At 45.1% G+C, this 18,700-nt stretch overlaps 1 protein-coding gene across 1 annotated transcript in view; it reads right to left on the reverse strand.

Moving 5' to 3' along the window:
* Positions 1-18,700, reverse strand: part of LRRC1 (leucine rich repeat containing 1) — a 134,519-nt gene that overhangs the window by 10,627 nt on the left and 105,192 nt on the right. Inside the window, 7 exon segments of the mRNA XM_032649811.1 lie at positions 1,217-1,332; positions 10,477-10,560; positions 12,281-12,399; positions 14,919-15,063; positions 17,708-17,782; positions 18,170-18,233; positions 18,527-18,583. Of these exon segments, the coding sequence (XP_032505702.1) occupies positions 1,217-1,332; positions 10,477-10,560; positions 12,281-12,399; positions 14,919-15,063; positions 17,708-17,782; positions 18,170-18,233; positions 18,527-18,583 (660 nt within the window).

Genomic DNA, 18,700 nt, shown 5'->3' on the forward strand with positions numbered 1-18,700 from the left:
GTTTGTTTAGCACTGCTGTCCACGATCCATTAGCAGGAGTGAAAAATGGTGGCTCGTGCCTAACCTGTGAGCAGCGAATCACGTAGGCCACAATCCCCCAGACACTCTTTGGATCGCTGGCCTTTACCATTTTGAAGCATTGATCGTCTTCCCCTGGTCCAGCACGTTCTCTCCCATCTAACTATATAACACCCGAAAGCATTTTTTAAATTCCTTTTGGCAACATAGCCTGTGATATCAGGCCCTTTGCAGTGGCCTGCCAGCCATTCTGCAAAATGAACATTTTTAACGTTTCCATTCAGTTGACAGATATTCACCAGGCATCTACTGAAGGGACAAATCACAATGACACACAAACCATCACATCTAACTTTAGGTAACTTTAATTTCAGGAGGGTCGCATGCGGGTAAACAAGCAATTATCATCAGGGTAATTCAGAAATGCAGACCCAGAGAGGAGGCTTCCTGGAGAAAAGAGGAACATGAGTGCCAAAGGATAAAAGCGGGGAAACAGAGAAGGTGTCAGAGGTGGAAAGAAGAGCCTGGGTAGGAGGGCTCAGGGGAAGGAAAGTGCGGTGACATCCGCAGTGATGAAATTGGTTCAGAATGGCTGAAATGACTCTAGTCCACATTCCAGAGTCTGGCAAGCAGCCCGCAGGCCTCTGACCCAGAACTCGAGAGATGGCGCTGCTGAGACCTTGGGGACACCGACTGGTGGCTCGTCAGGTTTTTTAGACTATGAAACACCTGGCAATTCTGACATTAGCTGTGGATCTTCTCACCAGCAAAGTGTCCCTGAATACAGTTTTGTTCACAATGTCAGGGGGTTCAGAGTCACGGGCAAGACACATCAAGACCCCTGGCTAAAATCTAGCTCAGACTCATGGGAGGTCTTGTTTCAGATGAGGAAACCAAGGTCCACAATGACATACGGAAGCCAGTTATAAAAGCCAAGACCTAGGTCTCCCTCCCCCTTCCATCGCGGTACCGTCATCTGGAAAGCATGTGTCCGGCCGTGCCCACCGTAACCTTAAAGGACTCCACGCTCTGGCTGCCCTTGACCTCGTCCACTCCATCGGGCTCCATCACTCCAGCTCCCAGACTGGGAGCTTCCAGGCCTGGCTAATGTGACCAATCAGTATATATTTTACAAGGTGGAGCAAAGGCAAGACAGCCAAGGCTGGGATGGATGACCGTTTGCTTGTCTCAGGCTTACCTGTTCCCTGCCACGTCCAGGACGTGCAGCTCAGCGGCCCGTGACACCTCCGCAGGGATCCGAGTCAGCCTGTTGTCGCGCACGCAGAACACGGTGAGGCTGCTGCACCCGCCGATCTGTGATGGGAAAGAAAACGTGACTGTTTTCCAGGTTTTTCTGGGAGATGGGGGTGGGACTGGAGGGTCTCGTTCATCAAATGGCATGAAAAGGATGCACAAAATAACATCACACGATTTTAAGTCTCACTGATGACCAGCTATGATTGATTTATATCATATAAAACACTGAGTCGTCCAGTAAGCTTAAAAATCTCTGCAAAACATTAAACACGTATGTTCTAAATTAAGTCAAGAAAATAAACAAGACAGTTCAAAAACTGCATTCTGAACAGAAAGTCATTTTCTACTGCTACCTAATGCAACTGCATCTTTTAAATATGTTAACCAGACAACACAGGTCCAGACATATAGTATTTGGTAATATGGGAGTTTAAGAATTCTAGGTTGGAAAAAAATATGAAAAAGGATATATATATATCTGAATCACTTTGCTGCACTCCAGAAACTAATACAACATTGTAAATCAACTATACTTTAATAAAAAATTAAATTAAAAAAAAAAGAATTCTAGGTTTCAAAAGTCAGGCCAAAGGTGATACACACACACGCACACACACACACCCCTTTGAAGACCTGCCCATTATGTTAACTTCAGTGTTCCAGTTTCTTTAAAAAGAAAAGAAAACGAGGAACATCTGGGAGATGATACATTGATTTCTACCGTACATCTTTTAATAGTCTTTGGTCATTCACAACTTAATTTGATAAATTCAGTGCCCTTTGACAAATGCAAAATGAACCATCTTTTAGCAAAAAGTGAATTTGGTCGGCTATGACCTACTGCTGAAAGCACACGTCAATATCTGCGTCCACACCAAATTTGATTCCCTTTTTATTTTAAGTAACCGATTCAAAGGTAACTGAGCTTAGTAAGAGTCTAGTCTTCGCAAAAGAATTCAAGGACTCTCTTGAATAAGCTGTCTGTGGTTTCTACAGTCAGGAAAGCTGAACGAAGGAGTTGCAAAACCAGCTGGGTCCCAGACACAACATCCCGCAGGCCCGCGTCCACGCTACACTCTCCACACATGCGCTGTTCTGACTCAGGGCGGCTGGGGAAAAGGGCTGATGAAGGGACCTATTGATTCTGATACATGGAAAAATACCCCAGAGCCTCCACCAGAGGAGGAGCAAGACACCCAGCTCTCCGTCAGTATCTGAATATACCTTCTGCCCTTTTCTATTTATTTCTGTGTTAAATGTACGTGTGTATCTTAAAAAGCGGAATGCACATTTATGAAACTGCTACATAATTACCTTTGTGCACAATCTTTTTATGTCTCCCCTTAGGAGTTAAATATAAGGATTTTGAAATAATATATTTAACCACAGCATGTAACCGTAATGAATGTAAAAGAAAACTAAACACACAAGAAAACACAGACCAACATTCCTCTCTGGTCACCTGGAAACACCCAGAGACGTACCGTTCCCCTCGTTTCTCAGTATTCACATTTCCCATCCCAGAAAAACTGGTTTGCTCACTGTCCTCTAAAAGACATCTTGTATTTTTGGTCACACTGTTTCTTATAGATACACCCTTCTTCTTTCTGTCTTTTTTAAATCTTACCATCACCCCCAATTAGCTAAACATCCTCTACCCCGAAAAGCCTTCCCAGAACCCCTGGTCCACGTCAATCCGTTTCCTTTCTAACTATGGTCCATACAAACCCTCTGACAGATCGTTTGATGGGGCTGTTTAATTTGCACGCTTACATGTCATCAGGGTGTTTGGCATCCTCTCTGCCCAAAGGTGAAGCCCAGCTACCTACCAGCATTCCTCATGAAGGTATGTCTACACACTTGTATTTGTTTACTTACTACTGAAAGGCTGCTACTTAAAGTTGTCATCTGCTTCTATGTGTAACAATGGAGACCGCAAAACTCTTTTCCCTGATAAGAACTACTAGGGCGGCCTCTCACGTTTTGTAAATATCATGTCCTAAAAGAGGCACATCTTCTGTGGGGCCTGGCATTCTTCCCTCCCTTGAGGAAGGGGCTCAGTCTAACCCAGGTGCCCAGGCACCTCCCAGAAGGAAAGGAATCAAAACCCTGGACACCCTGGATCGTGTAAGGACGGACGCGATTAGATTCGCTCTGATGAATTTAGGTGACCCATGCGGAGGTCCCCGTGGGGACCGGCCCCGATCCATGTGGTCGGGGATCCGCACCGGGTCTGCGAGCCAGGAAGGGGCGCCTACTGGGTCAGCACGTGGCTGAGGCCGGTCACGCCTCATGCCGGCCTGGCTTTGAGGAGACAGGGCTTATCTGGACTCCGGGGAGGCAAAGCAGGTATTGGTTATTTACACAGAGCCGAGGCTGCATCGTGACTTGGGGCTTCGCTTTGTCAGGAAGCCGCCCACTGCCCCCGCCACCGGTGGGGTCTTTGTTTGGGGGGCCTACTGTTGCATACACCATGTGAACATTTTCAGTTTGTACCGTGTGCCTATACCATCTACTCCTAAACATTAATTAACTAATGAAAGTGGGTCAGAGAGGTCTGTGAAAGTCGCCCGTGCAATAAAAGTTCCGGACAAGTTCACACCGCTTACGTACTTTGGGGGAAAGAACGGGAACTCCCGGTGGAGGGTGTGCACTGCCTACGTGCTTACAGCCTGTGATTTATTTTTTTATCTTTCCTTCCCCGCTCTACTCTCACACCATTTGAGAGGTCAAGAGGAGGAAGGCAGTGTATCCAAGAGCCTCAGGCGCTCTGGGTGGACAAGGCAGGTGAGTGGCCTCTGAGCGCCACCGGCCATGTTTTCAGGAAACGATGAGGACAGAGAGTCCATCTGGGCTGAATGTGTGAGGGCTGCCTAACAGGGCAAAAAGCACAGGACACGCTCACACCAAGCCAGCTGGGAGGGCATGGCGCGAAGCTTTGGCTTTTGGAAAAGATGATAGAGCAGTCAAAGCCATGATTCAAAAGACAGAGTTCTTCACAGACGTCAGAGGGGGATGCGGGGTGACGTAGAGGGGGGGGCTCTGGGATCTCACAGACCAGGGGTGGAACTTAGGCTCCGTCCTAGGTCCTGTGGATTTGGATATGTTACTTTAGCAAAAGTAACAATAAGCATTAGATTGAACGAAACCACCTATCACAGCCCCTATCCTAGGACCTGACCTATTGCTGCTGCCAAATAAACGTAGCTGTTGTTTTTCCAAGAAGTGAAAGTCCCAGGTCCCAGTGACAGGCTGTCCACACCTGAGCCCCTGCCATGTTGCTGGAACTGTGCTGAGGCTGCCCACCTCTGCCCTGGATGCCCCAGAACCTCCTAAAATACTGTCTCCCTGACGGTGCATCACAGTGACATTTTGTGTTCATAGGAGTGAAGAACTGGCCTGAGCTCACTATTGCATTCTGCATCATTCGCATGGATTTGTGCTTTCTCTTTTGGGTTCAGGAGGCAGGGTTTACAGGCTCCTTAGGGGTCAACAGGATAAAATGTCTCCATCACTTAGAAATTCTGGGAAGCAGAGTCACTGTTTAAATAACTTATTACCAGTTACGTAGGAAGCTGATATTTTCAAACTCCCTTTAACCACAAAATAGCACACAAGGATAGCAGCACCAGAGAAAAGAATACGAGGGCTTGGACTTGGATTCTCTGAGAATTACAGAACGTAGCTAAGGATCCTTGTTGAGCTGTTCTGTGTTCTCCTAATTCAAGACAATACTGTCCTTAACTCTTTGGCACTGATCTGATCCATCTCAAGGATACGGGACCTGCAGATCACTGAGCAAACCTTCAGTAAGGTCAACTTTCCCTGAGTAGTAACAGCCTGCAGGTGACAGCTTAAAGGAGATAATCAGATTGTGTGACTCAAAGAGAAAGCCTGTATTGGTCACCTTTGCCTATAGCCTGCCTTGTGAATACCTGCCCCGAGTGGAAAGGAACTTTCATTTTCCTTCGGCATCTTCCTTTCAATATTATTTGTAACAGAACTGAACCCACATTTCACTGGCAAGAGGGAAAATGTACAATAAGCAAAATCTGGTCAAAATCCTATTTGAACAGAAATAACATGAGGTATAATTTTAGAAACCAAGGACTATTTTTTGCCTTTCCCATGATCATCTGTGGCATATTATTCAAATGTTCCCTGCTCCAGAAATATTTTGGAAAGCATGTGGTTTTGGGACTCCCTGAATTGTTGGGCCACTGACATCAAAATATCCACTAACAGCGACAGCATTCTTCTAATTATAAGAAAGTAACTTAGTTGACTGGAAAATAAAAACCACATATACACACGCACGAAAGCACAATGAGAAAATAACTCAAACCAAATCCTGCCACGAAGGGATAATCAGTCTTAACATTTTGAGGTTCAAATGCCATGCATTTGTGATTATAACTATGCACTTCAACAGAATTAGAACCAGCCCTATGATCTTTAGCACCTTTGTTTGCATACAGAATCAAGAATGTCTTCCCAGGTCATTTTGCTTCCAATAGAATTTTTACTGACCACATAGTTATTTCCTTCTACATATGTATCACAGAATACTTAGCAGATCACCACTGTAGACACTGCTAATTAGTTCTACCATTTCTTTGCTGTGTGATCCTGGGCAAGTTACTTAACCTCTCTGAGTCTTAGTTTAGAAATCAATATCTGTTGGATGCTGATGATGATTTACCTATATCTCATTGAATTGTTGTGAAAATCAGACAAGAGTTAGCCTGAAGGCACTTGGCACAGGGCCTGGCACATGTCAGCTGCCTCCGGACATGTTTGGCATGGTGCCTGGAACACGCTAGACGCTCCTGCATACACTGGGAGAAATAATCTCATGCATGATTCTCAGTGTACATCCATAATTGTTCTCCTAGGATAAATTCCTAGAAGTGGAATTACAGAATCAAAGGGTATGCCTATTTTTCAAATTTTTAATACTACTACCAAATTCCCTTCCAGAGAAGCCATAATAATTTATATTTCCATGATAACAGGCACTTTCCTGTACTCTAACCAACATTTGGTATATTATTATATTTTTTAAATCTTGAAAATCTGATAGGTGAAAATGCTTCAATTAACATTTTGTGAATAATGATTTCACATTAAAAGTCATTTCTATTTTTTTCTCCTGTGAATCACTGGTTTTTGTGGGGGGGCTCTTTGCTTTTCTTTCTGTCCACTTTTCTAGAGTGGATACATCTCTTTTCTCAATGATGTGAAAGAATTTCTAACAGAGTAAGGAAAGACAGCCTTCACGTGTGATGCTGTAAACATCACCCTTCCCCCAGCCTGTCTTCATTTTCTTGAAGGTCACAAATCTCATTTTCACGTAGACAAATCCATCAACTGTTTCTTTTATGAGTTATTTCCTCTTTCAAGTTTAGGAATGCCTTCTCTATCCTGAAACCCAACGGTCAGCTTTTTTTTTTTTTTTTTAACTCTAGCATTTTTAGGTTTGGTCGTATCTCTTTTATTTATCAATAATTCACTTTAGAACATCATGGGAACTTACTCTAGAAGGATTTTAAACTGTACTAATAAGAAGGCAGAAAGCTGTCTACAAAATGAATACTCTATCACCATGGACATTTCTGAATAGCACAATATCTGTGGGTGATTCGTGTTTACAGATTGCCTGCTAAAGGAAAGCTTTGACGAATGATCTGCAAATCCTCCCTTGTCTCACCTGACTGGACAGGTATGATGTAGGTAGAGTCACTTCCATTTTGACCTAATGGAGACAAGAGACTAAGCCCTAAACTTGGATATATACTCCATTTCTTCCAGCCAGAAACTCTCTGTGGCCTAGGTCATTTAACGATAAGACGTGGCTGGAAATACTATAAAGTTTGTGTCTATCTTCATACCCAAGATCACACATACACCGACGTCCTGTCTATCCACGAAGACAGGATTCTTCCCCTTAATTCTTCCCTCCACCAAAAACAGGGTTTTTTAGGGAACTTCCTTATCACAGAAACATACACACTTGAGCAACGGGATGAGAAATAAAAGACGCAAGTAAGTGGATTGAAAAATCAGAAGCATGCCACATGTAGCAAATAAAGCGAATCTAGCCTGTCCCTCAGAGACAGAATCGTGCCAGCAAAGGAGAATTTGGTGAAGGCAGATGAGCCCCCAAGGTATGCCTTTCAGAATTTCTGCATAACTTAAGATGTAATTCACAGAAAAGCATTCTTTTGAGAGAGAGTAATCGGAACAAATCTGACAAACACACAGCAAAACCAGGTTCCAGGCCATGCAGTCATTTAAAGAAACAAACAAAAAAAAAAAACTGAGTTTCGAGGAAAATGTCCAATGTTTTACAATGAAGAGCACACAAAGCTGTCAGCCGATCTGAATCTTCATGCATTTGAGAAGCAGAATGGAAGTCAGAGATGCAACTGTGGTCTGAACAATACTTACAAGATTACAAGTTTACCTGACTTTTCTAAATTTCCAAGCAGCTAACAATCAAGAAAACAAGAGACATTCATTGATTTGCAAATGTTTACTACACATAACACCACACAACACAAACAGAATCTATTATTGTGACCCACACAGTGCAAACATTTTCCCCTCAACCATTTGGGGAAAAAATGCAAATAAATGCTGCTATAGACGAAGGAACTGTGCTGTAAAACTGACAAAATGTGATACTATCAAATGGGGGGGAAAAAAAGACAAAAAAGAGGAAGAACTACACAGCACACCAGACCAAAGGCCATTAATACAACTATGGATTTGGGGCATATAAATGGAATTGGTCAGCATTTCAGTTTAGATGTGTCATGCGTGAGACTTAATTGTTCAAGAGGAAGTAATCACGTTTGGAAAGAAAAGAATCCAATCAGGAGAGCGCAGGATTTGATGGGATGGTATCAAGCTTGGAGGCAGAGTGTATGCACACACGTGGCATTCCCCCTGCACACACACTCACACTCACACCAGACCAACAAACAAGACCCCGTTCAAGGTGAGGGGCCCATCGATGATTTGGCAGCTCAGCCCGAGGGTCAGAGGCCAGCAATGCCCGTTTCTGCAGGGTCACCAAGCTGGGACCCACAGCAGAATTGGGACACGTCCTAGCCTGGGAGCTCAGAGTATGTGAGTCGGAGTGAAATGGGCTAGAAAAGAGCCAGTCCCTGGGGTCCTAAACAGCTCTGCTTTCTCGGGCAGCTGAAGGAAAAGGCACAAACTTCATTCCTTGATGAAACGCCAAATGCCAGGGAAGCGATCATATCAATAATTTCATTCTCTCAGAGTGCCAACAGGGCTGATGCTAATATGATGGGGACAGTTTACAAGAAGAAACTCCTCACATTCTTGCCTAAAATGTGTTCCTTTGAAAGAGCAGATCCAAAGAGAGGGATGGGGACATGGCAGGTGGGTGGTGACCTTGCTGGGGATTAACATCATACTCAGAAGCCCTCTCTTTGGCATTTACTGAAACTATTCCTCAAATGTATCAATTTTCTAAAGTGTCCAAACTAAAGATGATTTGACCTTCCTTTACCCAATCAAGGTCCTGCCTTACGTCAGGGTCACAGCAATGAAAAGGTAGGTTCAATCTGCTTTTATGGGCTTGGCCATCTGGGGACACATCTGGAACCCATTCTCCCAACTCCCAGCTGTGTGAGCCCCGGTGGGGAAAGCTTCTCACCAGCCTCAGTTTCCTCATCTGTAAAGTGAGGAAATCCTCATGGCCTCAAAAAGCTGCTGTGACGATTCAAGGAACATACACAACAGCACCTAGCGTAGTGCAGGACATTGAGAAAGGAAGTCATGAATCTTTTCTACTTCTCTCTGCATGTGTTTATGCGTCCGATCTACACCCACCCACACGTGTTCTCCAGCAAGAGTACAATTAAATGCTCAGAACACCAGCTCTGTGTTTCGGTTTATTGCTTTGAGACTGGAACCAAAAAACATTTTGATGAGCAGACTCTCTGGTGTCCCAGTTTAGCTGAGATGAAGAATTAGGTCTCTCTGCTGGGAACAGAACGTAGTCACGTTTGTAACAAACATCCTTATGCTTCCACTCAGGAAGGCTGGCCGTTCTCACCCAGGGACAAGCCTGGGCTGCCGAGAGTAGAACACCTAGATGGGGAAGGGAAAGAAGAGACCAAGCCAAGTCGGACACCCAGAGAAGCGGCCCTGGGAGCCATAAGAACCCCTCGAGCTCTGGCTGGTTGGAGGGCAGCTTTGAAACTATTCCAAAACAGATGTTAGAAAGGGTCAAACAGACAAATAAGGAGGAAATGGTGCCTGGCCAGTGGTCATCACATCAGAGGACACAGCACCTTTTCATATGAGGGCTTGGCCAGGGCGAAGGGCTCACCAACAGCTCACTTGATGGGCGGAGGCAGGGTGTGGGGAGAGTGGAGAAATGGCATCTTAAACTTTATTTTAGGCTCTATTGCTAATAAAAAATCAAGCTCAGTACGACCCATTTCCAATCAGGTTCTCCTGGTTCCAAATAGAAAGTGAGTCTTCCTTTTAAACAATGGCCCAGATGCCTCCCTGTGTGATCTGTCTCAGGTTTCCTCCCCATTCTCAGTATTGGCACCTCCTCTGCCAGAACTGAAATGCCACTAAGCTGCACAGCTATGCCTGCAAACGATGGTGACTGTCTCTTTTCTCCTGCTTGGAGCACTGACCAAAAAATCCTAAGAACCTGGCCAGACCTTCCCGGGCATCCTTCTCTACTTAGAGGGCTCACTCCCTCTCTCCCGAAGGCAAGCCTCTGCCCAGGAAGACGCTCCATCAAGATCCATTTTTATGACTCCAACGGTTATGGGGCAGTTTAACTCCTCATTAAACCCAGTCAAACCCAAAGTCATCCCCTTCCTCTGCCCAACTCCCAGATCACCCCTTCCTGTCCGTGGTGTCACTGTTCTCCCAGGTCAGCCCCAAAATGTCGTTCTCTCTGTCCCCCAACGAATTCACCTTTCCCAACTCTGCTCACAACCATCTGGACCCACCTACTCTCCTTAGTGTTACTGATGGTCATTCTTTCATACAATTCCTCCAACCATCCCTGAATCCACAGATGAGAGTTTACACCTTTAAAAAGCATCACATAAGTCTTTTAAAGTAGTTGACATCTTTGACCCCTTATGTGTTATTATTTCTTTATAATTATCATTATATTATTTTCTTAAAAGCACGTACCTCTTTTGGTAAAGACACTAATTTATTTCTGTCTGCATTCAAGTTGCTCAACTTCTTAAGTTTTCCAATGCTCTTAGGTAAAGTCTGTTAAAGTAACATTTTTGTTATTAACTTACTGCATACTTTTCACACAGCTCAGAGTAAAACAGATCTTTTCAAGAACTGAGAGAATCTAATCTCATCCAGTAAGAGAAGTGACGGTTCTTCCTGAATATCAGGTGTTTGTAGCACTCATTTGGGGGACGTGGCATCTAATATTTTGTATTTTTATAGAAATGAGAGTATGTTTCAATGAAATGAGGTCAAAGGCACAGGCCTGGGAACAGAGAAACACCAAGTAAAAGAGGTAATGAAGGCTCTTTAAGTCAACGAAGTGAAATCTGCAACCTCGAGATTCATCCCTTCCCCGCCTGCACCTCTGAGAACTCCAAGAGATGGTGGCTTAGATGCCTGTGGAGGCCAGAGAGCTCAGCAGGCAGTGAGAACCCGAGCGGGGGGCGGCCATGAGGCTGGGGGAAGGAGGGGGGCCACCCGGGCTGGTGTGGGAGCCCATGGGGATGGGGGGGTCTTTGACCCTGATGGAATCAGGGATGAATATTATTTTTCTGACTGTTATGACTACCATCTGTAATTCCTTTTTTCTTTTTTTTTTTTTTTTTGACGTGGACCATTTTTAAAGTCTTTATTGAATTTGTTACAATATTGCTTCTGTTCTATGTTTCGGTCTTTTGGCCGTGAGGCATGTGGGATCCCAGCTCCCCGACCAGGGATGGAACCCACACCCCCTGCATTGGGAGGCGAAGTCTTAACCACTGGATCGCCAGGGAAGTCTCTACCATCTGTAATTCTAAACCCAGAAACAAGGAAGGAGAGCCTAGTCCCTCCCACCCAACCTGCCCGAGGAGGCCGCTGTCCTGTCTGAGGGGAGATGCTCCCGGCACACCCCGCACTACCAACTCTACACCCTTCACTCACTCTCGCTGTCTTCTTCTGATCTTTTCACCTAAAGAGCATTACTTACTCTGTTTATAAAGAGAGGAGAAAAGGGAAGAAAAGAGGAAAAAGGAAAGTAGAGTAAAAACTAAAGTGACAAAATGTAGAGAAAAGAGAACGGCAGGAAAATAAACTAAAGAAAACAGCGGCTACAGGACAACGACAAGAGGAGAAAGGGGAACAGATGGGGTGGGAGGTGAAGGACGATGGATGGAGAGGAAGCAGCAAGAGGCGAGAAGCAGCTGAGGTTTGCCGTCGCCCTGGGACCCCGCCCCAGCAGGTGCTGCCCCGGGAAGATGCGGAGGGCTCTCTCTGGTCCAAGCCCGGGGAACCTGAACTGCCTCACCCAGCTTCTCAGATGGGGCGAGATCAAGGTCAAAGCCGTGCTCTGGCTCCTCCAAAAGAGCATCCCCCCACCCCCAGTGCTCCCAAGGCTTCCCGAGACAACCACCATTCCCTCCCCCTCTGGCCCGTCCTCGGACTCCCCGATGGAGGCATCAGCACTTCCACTGACAGGGCCGGTCCCCACCACCCCCCCGCCCCCGCCTCCCTGGGCCCCCTAGTGTCCAGCTCAGTCCCTGTACCCTAAGCATCACAAGGGGGACACACTCTCTGATGGGGGACCTGGACACGTCAAAACGGATCACCTTTATGTCACATGCTTGCTTCTCAGGTCCCTTTGTTAGTTACAACGTAAGGCAATTTCCATCTGGTCTACCCAAATTACAAATAAGTAGAATCGAACCTAAGGAGCCTTTGTGATACAGAACCCACAACATAAGTCTCCCTCTGACCCTGGAACCACACTCACCAGGAGCCGGTTTTCCGTAAGAACCAATTCCGTGAGGCTTTCACAGTCCCCAACCGCCTCGGGCAACTGGGTGAGTCTGTTCTGATCCACCTTCAAGATTGACAGTTTCTTTAGTTTTCCTGTAAAAGCGTTATTCAAACTCGTTAGTTATCACTGTCTTCCTGATCACCGCTTGGTATTTCCTATCGGTTGTCCTTGCTCATTTGATTTCCTCACCCGGCTTTTCAGATTATGAAACTGTACCATTCTCATTTCGACCACGAACAGTTGAGAGTTAAAATCATCTGTTCAGAATGTCAGAAACAGTCAGCAATTAGCGGCAAATCCTTTGGAAAGTCACTGCCTAAAAATATGTCAAAGCCCAGAGATTTCAGGAAAAAAAAAAACAGCTGGCTCTTGATGGATCTTTAAGAACAAGAAATGTCTCGTGTACAGAGGAGAGCCTTTAATGTTACTCTAACAATCATCCTCACTAAAAACAAAAGACAGCACAGTGCAGTTTATTCTATCACCTGTGGATGACAGTGACTCCGTGAAGATCCGTACAATGAAGTATTTCTGTCAATGCAGAGTCAGATGGTAATCTTTGGGCTTCCCTGGTGGCGCAGTGATTAAGAATCCGCCTGCCAATGCAGGGGACACGGGTTTGAGCCCTGGTCGAGGAAGATCCCACATGCCACAGAGCAACTAAGCCCGTGAGCCACAACTACTGAGCCCGCGCTCTAGAGCCCGCGTGCCACAACTACTGAGCCCGCGCTCTACAGCCCGCGAGCCACAACTACTGAGCCTATGCACCACAACTACTGAAGCCCTCGCGCCTAGAGCCTGTGCTCTGCAGCAAGAGAAGCCACCGCAATGAGAAGCCCATGCACCGCAACGAAGAGAAATCCCCACTCGCCACAACTAGAGAAAGCCCGCGCACAGCAACGAAGACCCAACGCAGCCAAAAAGAAATAAATTTTTGAAAAAAAGACGGTAATCTTTGAAAAGCCACATTAAGACTGATCTATTTCACTCTGGGTGGGGAAAACGGACTCACGGGCAATGCCCTCAGGCCACGGGAAAGGAACTGGGGTTTACTGCAGCCTCCTCAGCCCCCGCGGGATGGAGGAGATCCTGCATCACCAGATTCTCACTTTCAACTACTACTTCGTCAGGGGCTGAGCCTACAGAGCTGAGGTCCTTGTTATCCACAGAGAGTGGCCAGCATGATGACACTGTCCCCAGGAAAATCGGAGAACAGCCTCTATCATAAAAGAGACATAAAGCTGGAGATGTGGAGATGTGGAGATGCTGAAGGGATGAACTCGCTTTGCGTGTGGTCCCGGGGCAAGGCAGAGGAACTCACTGATTGCTAGGCTCCTTGTTTAGCCTAATCAGTACCAACTAACACTGTCCGCAGAGAGTCCCCCCCAGTCCTCAGGCCAGGAGACCCATATCCTTCTGCGAGGCATGGAACCCTACAGCTGACAGAGCTCACTCCAAGAATCTCCTCAACAACGTCACTGACAAGTGGTCCGACAGCCTCTCCTCGAATACTTCTAGTGATGGGAGGCTCATTTCTTCACTAAGCAGCCCAAACTGATTCATAACAGATGCATTTTAAGCTCTTTCTTAAATCAAACTGAGATTAGCAACCCTTTCCTTTCACCCACTTGAACTAGAAGACGGAATAAATCTCCTTCTACCTGACAGCCTTTCAAAGGCTTGACATCAACCGTCTCATGACTCCTATTTCTCCCTTTTCCCAACGACAAAACATCCCCAGTCCCTACCACTGCTTTCCGATGCCATATACGATTCTCAGCAAATGTTTCTACCTGGAGTCAAAGTCCCCATCAATTTCCCAACCAGCCTCAACCAAAATGCAGAGCCTGTATTTCTGCCAGGTCGCTATTATCATCTGGACCAAATACCAGAAAGGAAGGGGTCCTCTGTCACACAGCTTCTCCAACTACTGAAAACCTTCCCCAAACTCCCTCTGATGTTCTGAATACAAGTTAAGTGAAGGTCAAAGACAGCTATCCTATGTCAACCACACAGTTAAATATAATTTCTTACAATTTCTAGGCAGTTTGGCTACAGTGGAGCTGACAGCGTATGTCTGTTTATATCTTCTCTGTTTGCATTTATTTTCTCACCCTGGGCTGTGTTCCTTTACGGTAAAGGAAATGTCTGGACGGTTTTTTAAAGGAAATGGCAAAGAATGGTTCAAGGAAAAGATGATTCTCGATAGACCAGAAAAGGTTCCATACAACACCCACTCTCCCTGTAACAGCCCTTACCTGGGTCACACCATAAGGTCAAAGGTCGTTTCCCATAAACTATTTACGATGCTCAATTAGAAATGTCTTAGTGGTTGTTCATATGTCTGAAACACATTCTGTGATTTGGGCTGATCCCTACCGAAATCATGGAAATAAGATGCGGAGGAAGTAGACAGGGGCCAACACTTAAAAGTAACAACGCGTATAACTGCTACCAGACCAGGGCGACAGAAACGCTTGCATATGGAGAAACTTTAATTGTATTAAATATTCCTTGCTTTCCTTCTTTAAAAACAAATGACTGAAGGAATCACGTCCCCAGCACCTGAGAAGAGCCAGCACCGTGGTAGTTAGTTATTTTCAATACTCACCAATGCCATCTGGGAGTGTTTCTAACAAGTTCTGGGAAATGACTAAATCCGTTAATGAAGTCAGGCCACTGATTTCTTCGGGAAGTCTTTCCAACCTGTTTTCAGAGACATCTAAGCAGAGCAGGTTCTTCAGATTTCCTATTTCCTACATCAACGACACAGGAAAAGAAAGTCATGCCTGAACCTGCCACGGTATGGAGGAATTTGTTACAGCGATTTTTCAAAATCGAACCCCAGAGTGGTCCTAAGGATGTTTCCTTAGTGCCGGTGTGAGTGTGAAGGCAGGGGTAAGTTTCCAGACCCCCTTCCAATGAAAACCGAAAGCGGTGTGAATCACACACACGGAGCTGGGAGGGACGCCAAGCCCTCCGACGTCACGCAGGTGAGGAATCACTCCCTTAATAAGATGAGGAGGTTGGCACCAAGAGAAGATGAGTCGTTTTAAGGTCCCACAGATTAGGGGAGAAAAAAAAAAAAGGAGGCTAGAATCCAGTTCTCCAAGTTTGGAATCAATCACTCAGAAGGCAGCTCGCACTTGAGAGTGAGCCTGAGATGTCCTGGAAGGAAACCATCTACTTTCTATGTCCCATGACAGACAGTGCTTGTTACGACATCGGTGCGTCTGCTCCCCAGCCAAACTGGAGCACACAGACCCGCAGACACCGTTAACACCCGACACAAGAAAGGCAGACTGCTTTGAAGCAGAAGAGCCAACCCATGAGTGAGGGAGGTGCCTCTATTAGTCTCACATTCCATTCAAGAGAGAGTGTACCCTTCCGCTCTCCAAGGGCACAGTTTCTCTCTGATAACCGCCTCCACTGTTCCGTGCCATTGCCAGTCTGTTACGTTCCCACTCTCAGTACCCTCCCACCCGGACTTGTCTGGGCATCCTCTGCCCACGTCTGTTCACAAACCACGCCTCCATCTTTCCCTCCAGGAAACATCGCTCCAGTCACGGAATCAGACCCGTCCTCTAACTCTAGTGGCTCCCTGATGGCTACATAAGCACAAACTCCTCAACCGGCATTGAACTGGGCCTGATCGATTCTTCCAAGTTTATCTCCCACCTAACATACATCCCGTGAGCCTCACCCCTGCATTTTCTGCCTGTAGGAAATCAGACTACACTTCTACTAATTTCATGCCAGGCCCCTGAGGTTCTTCCACTTTTTCATTCATTCCTTTTAACAATGGCTTTGTCTCCTTTACTTTCTGTCATCTGTGAAGACAGGAAAATCATTCTGATTATCTGGGACTGTCTGATATGTTTAGTCCTGGCTTAATAGAAGGTTATACAAGCGGGCAAATGAGATGTTGAAATAACCATTAATAACATGACCAGTGGCGTGTTCATTTCTTTGTGTTTGGGACATGGCATTTTGCACATAATTGTTTATGTACATCTGTCCACACATATACTCTCCCCCTGCGTGTCTAATAGCTGATATTTTCAAGTTTATTGAAGTATAGTTGATTTACAATGTTGTGCTTATTTCTGCTGTACAGCAAAGTGACGCAGTTATACATATATATATTCTTTTTCATAGTCTTTTCCATTCTGGTTTATCACAGGGTATTGAATACAGTTCCCTGTGCTCTACAGTAGGACCTTGTTTATCCATCCTATACAGCTGATGTTTTATTACTTTCTTAATAACTTCCTGGCATCTTCCCCCCATCCTTCGACTCTTAAGTAACTAGAATCCTCTCAATCAAGATTTCTCATAATTTCCTAGAGAAATCTAAGTGTTAATCAAACCCTTGCCCACACCAGTTACTGTTCTGTCCTATCCTTTTCCCAAATGCAGCCAAGAACTCAGAAATACACTCAAATTAGCTCCTTAGTTGCATTAGTCGTGGGTGATGTCAATGGTGATTCCAGCTATAACTACAACAATTAGAATTTTACTTAAGTGCTTTTTTCTGGTGTTAGGCTTCCCTGCACCGAAACACATTTCCCACCCGAAGTGCACGGTCCCATCACGACAGGTTCACACAGCCCAGCAGACAGCTTCTGAATTACTGCAAAATACACACACCTAGACCATCATGAAATATATTCTGACTTTAAACCCTGGCTGTAAGAGACAGCAAAGAGTAAAATTCAGTAATAGTTGGAGAAAAACAAAGTAAGGGGGAAAATGCCCGTGTGTTGTTGTTAGTTCAAGTTTCTCTTTCAACTGACCAGAAAGCGGGTCCTGCTTGCTGGGACCCACAGGTGACCACGACGTACTCAGAAGCCCACGCGAGACTCCATTTCATTCCGAACATGGTTCTCACACTTGGTAACAGCAGGAAAAACATGAACAGCGTGTGACATTCCAGCTAAACCATAGCAACACTTGGAAAAAATATGAAATAAAAGCTTTTCGCATTGCTTTTACATCAACTATTATGGGGCAAACTGGGGCCAACTTATCCCAAAGCACTTGGCACATCACAAACAGCGGCAGAAACTTCTACCATCTCAATCTGGCATCCTGGTAACTTCCAAATTTGCTGGGCTTCAAGCAGGCAAGCCAAGCATAAAGCAAGGATGAAATAAAATGCAGACTTCACACGCTAAAGGATATATTTATTATCTTTAGAAACGGCGGGTGGAGGCTTTCAGTTTTTCTACAGCAATGCAGCACGATGAATGTTCGATATATTTTTCCAAATCTGCTTTTTCAACCAATGTTTTGGTTTTCAAGATCCCTCCTACAGAAAAGCTTATGTAGAGGCAGGAAACACATGAAGGTGGTGGTGGCTTTACATTTTGGGGGAGACAGTGTGAAATTACCACTCACCTGAGGTAATTCTGACAGTTGATTTCCATCCAACCAGAGATCCTTTAGATGTAAGAGAGCGCCAATCGATTCTGGCTAAAACAAAAAGCAATGTGATGGTAACAAAGCTCCAATTTCAAGCCTTCCATTAAGAAAGAACCCTAATTCAACAGTTAGTAATGGGGTACTGTAGAGGTCGTTTGTTGGTACTTCTCCAATATCAGCCCCCCTTCCTAAAAGTATCCCCAATGCTCCCCAAGAATGCCAGCTGTTTCCACTGATACCCATCATCTCTAGCCGTGACCCTCCACCCCTGAATCACAATTCTTAACCTGTGTGAACTGAAGCACATTCTCTAATGCCGCCAAGCTGTATCCGTGGAAACACTGGCTTACAAGCATCCCTACAGATCTCTCCCCAGATATTTTGTGATCGTGACTAAGGACAAGGTGAAATTCAAATCTCTCTTCAGTACAGACTTACCAAATTATATATTTCATTGTTTCCTAAATCAAGTTCTTCTAGTCTCCGTAGCTGGGTTAGAGAGCTATTAAAAAAAAAACAAAAAAAAACAAAGGGAGGGAGCTCTTAGGACTTAGAAATGCTGAGCAGTACGGCATTCCTCACTTGGACTAATTTCCCAAAATAAGATACATATGGATTTTATGGTCATAATTATTGCACAGGAAGGACTATTGAGAGAAGGCTGGCATCTCTCAAATTTTCCAAAAGACACAGAATTTCTTTTTGACAAGATACTGTAGTACTTTTTTTTTTTTTTTAATGCTTCAAGAAGTTCATTCAGTACATAACCCCCTCTCCTTTTCCCCAGAGACTCACTCAGGGAGATACGTAAGAAGATTCTCTCTCAGTTCCAGTGAAGCCAGGTTATAAAGACTAGAAATGAACAGAAGGAAAAAGTATAAGGAAAGTTCCTGAGATTCCTCCTACTCCACCCCCCACAAAGTACACACTCCACAAGGAGCAACTCTTAATAAGACCTTGTACGTCACT

The sequence above is a fragment of the Phocoena sinus genome, chromosome 11 (assembly GCF_008692025.1).
Source record: "Phocoena sinus isolate mPhoSin1 chromosome 11, mPhoSin1.pri, whole genome shotgun sequence".
NCBI lineage: Eukaryota > Metazoa > Chordata > Mammalia > Artiodactyla > Phocoenidae > Phocoena > Phocoena sinus.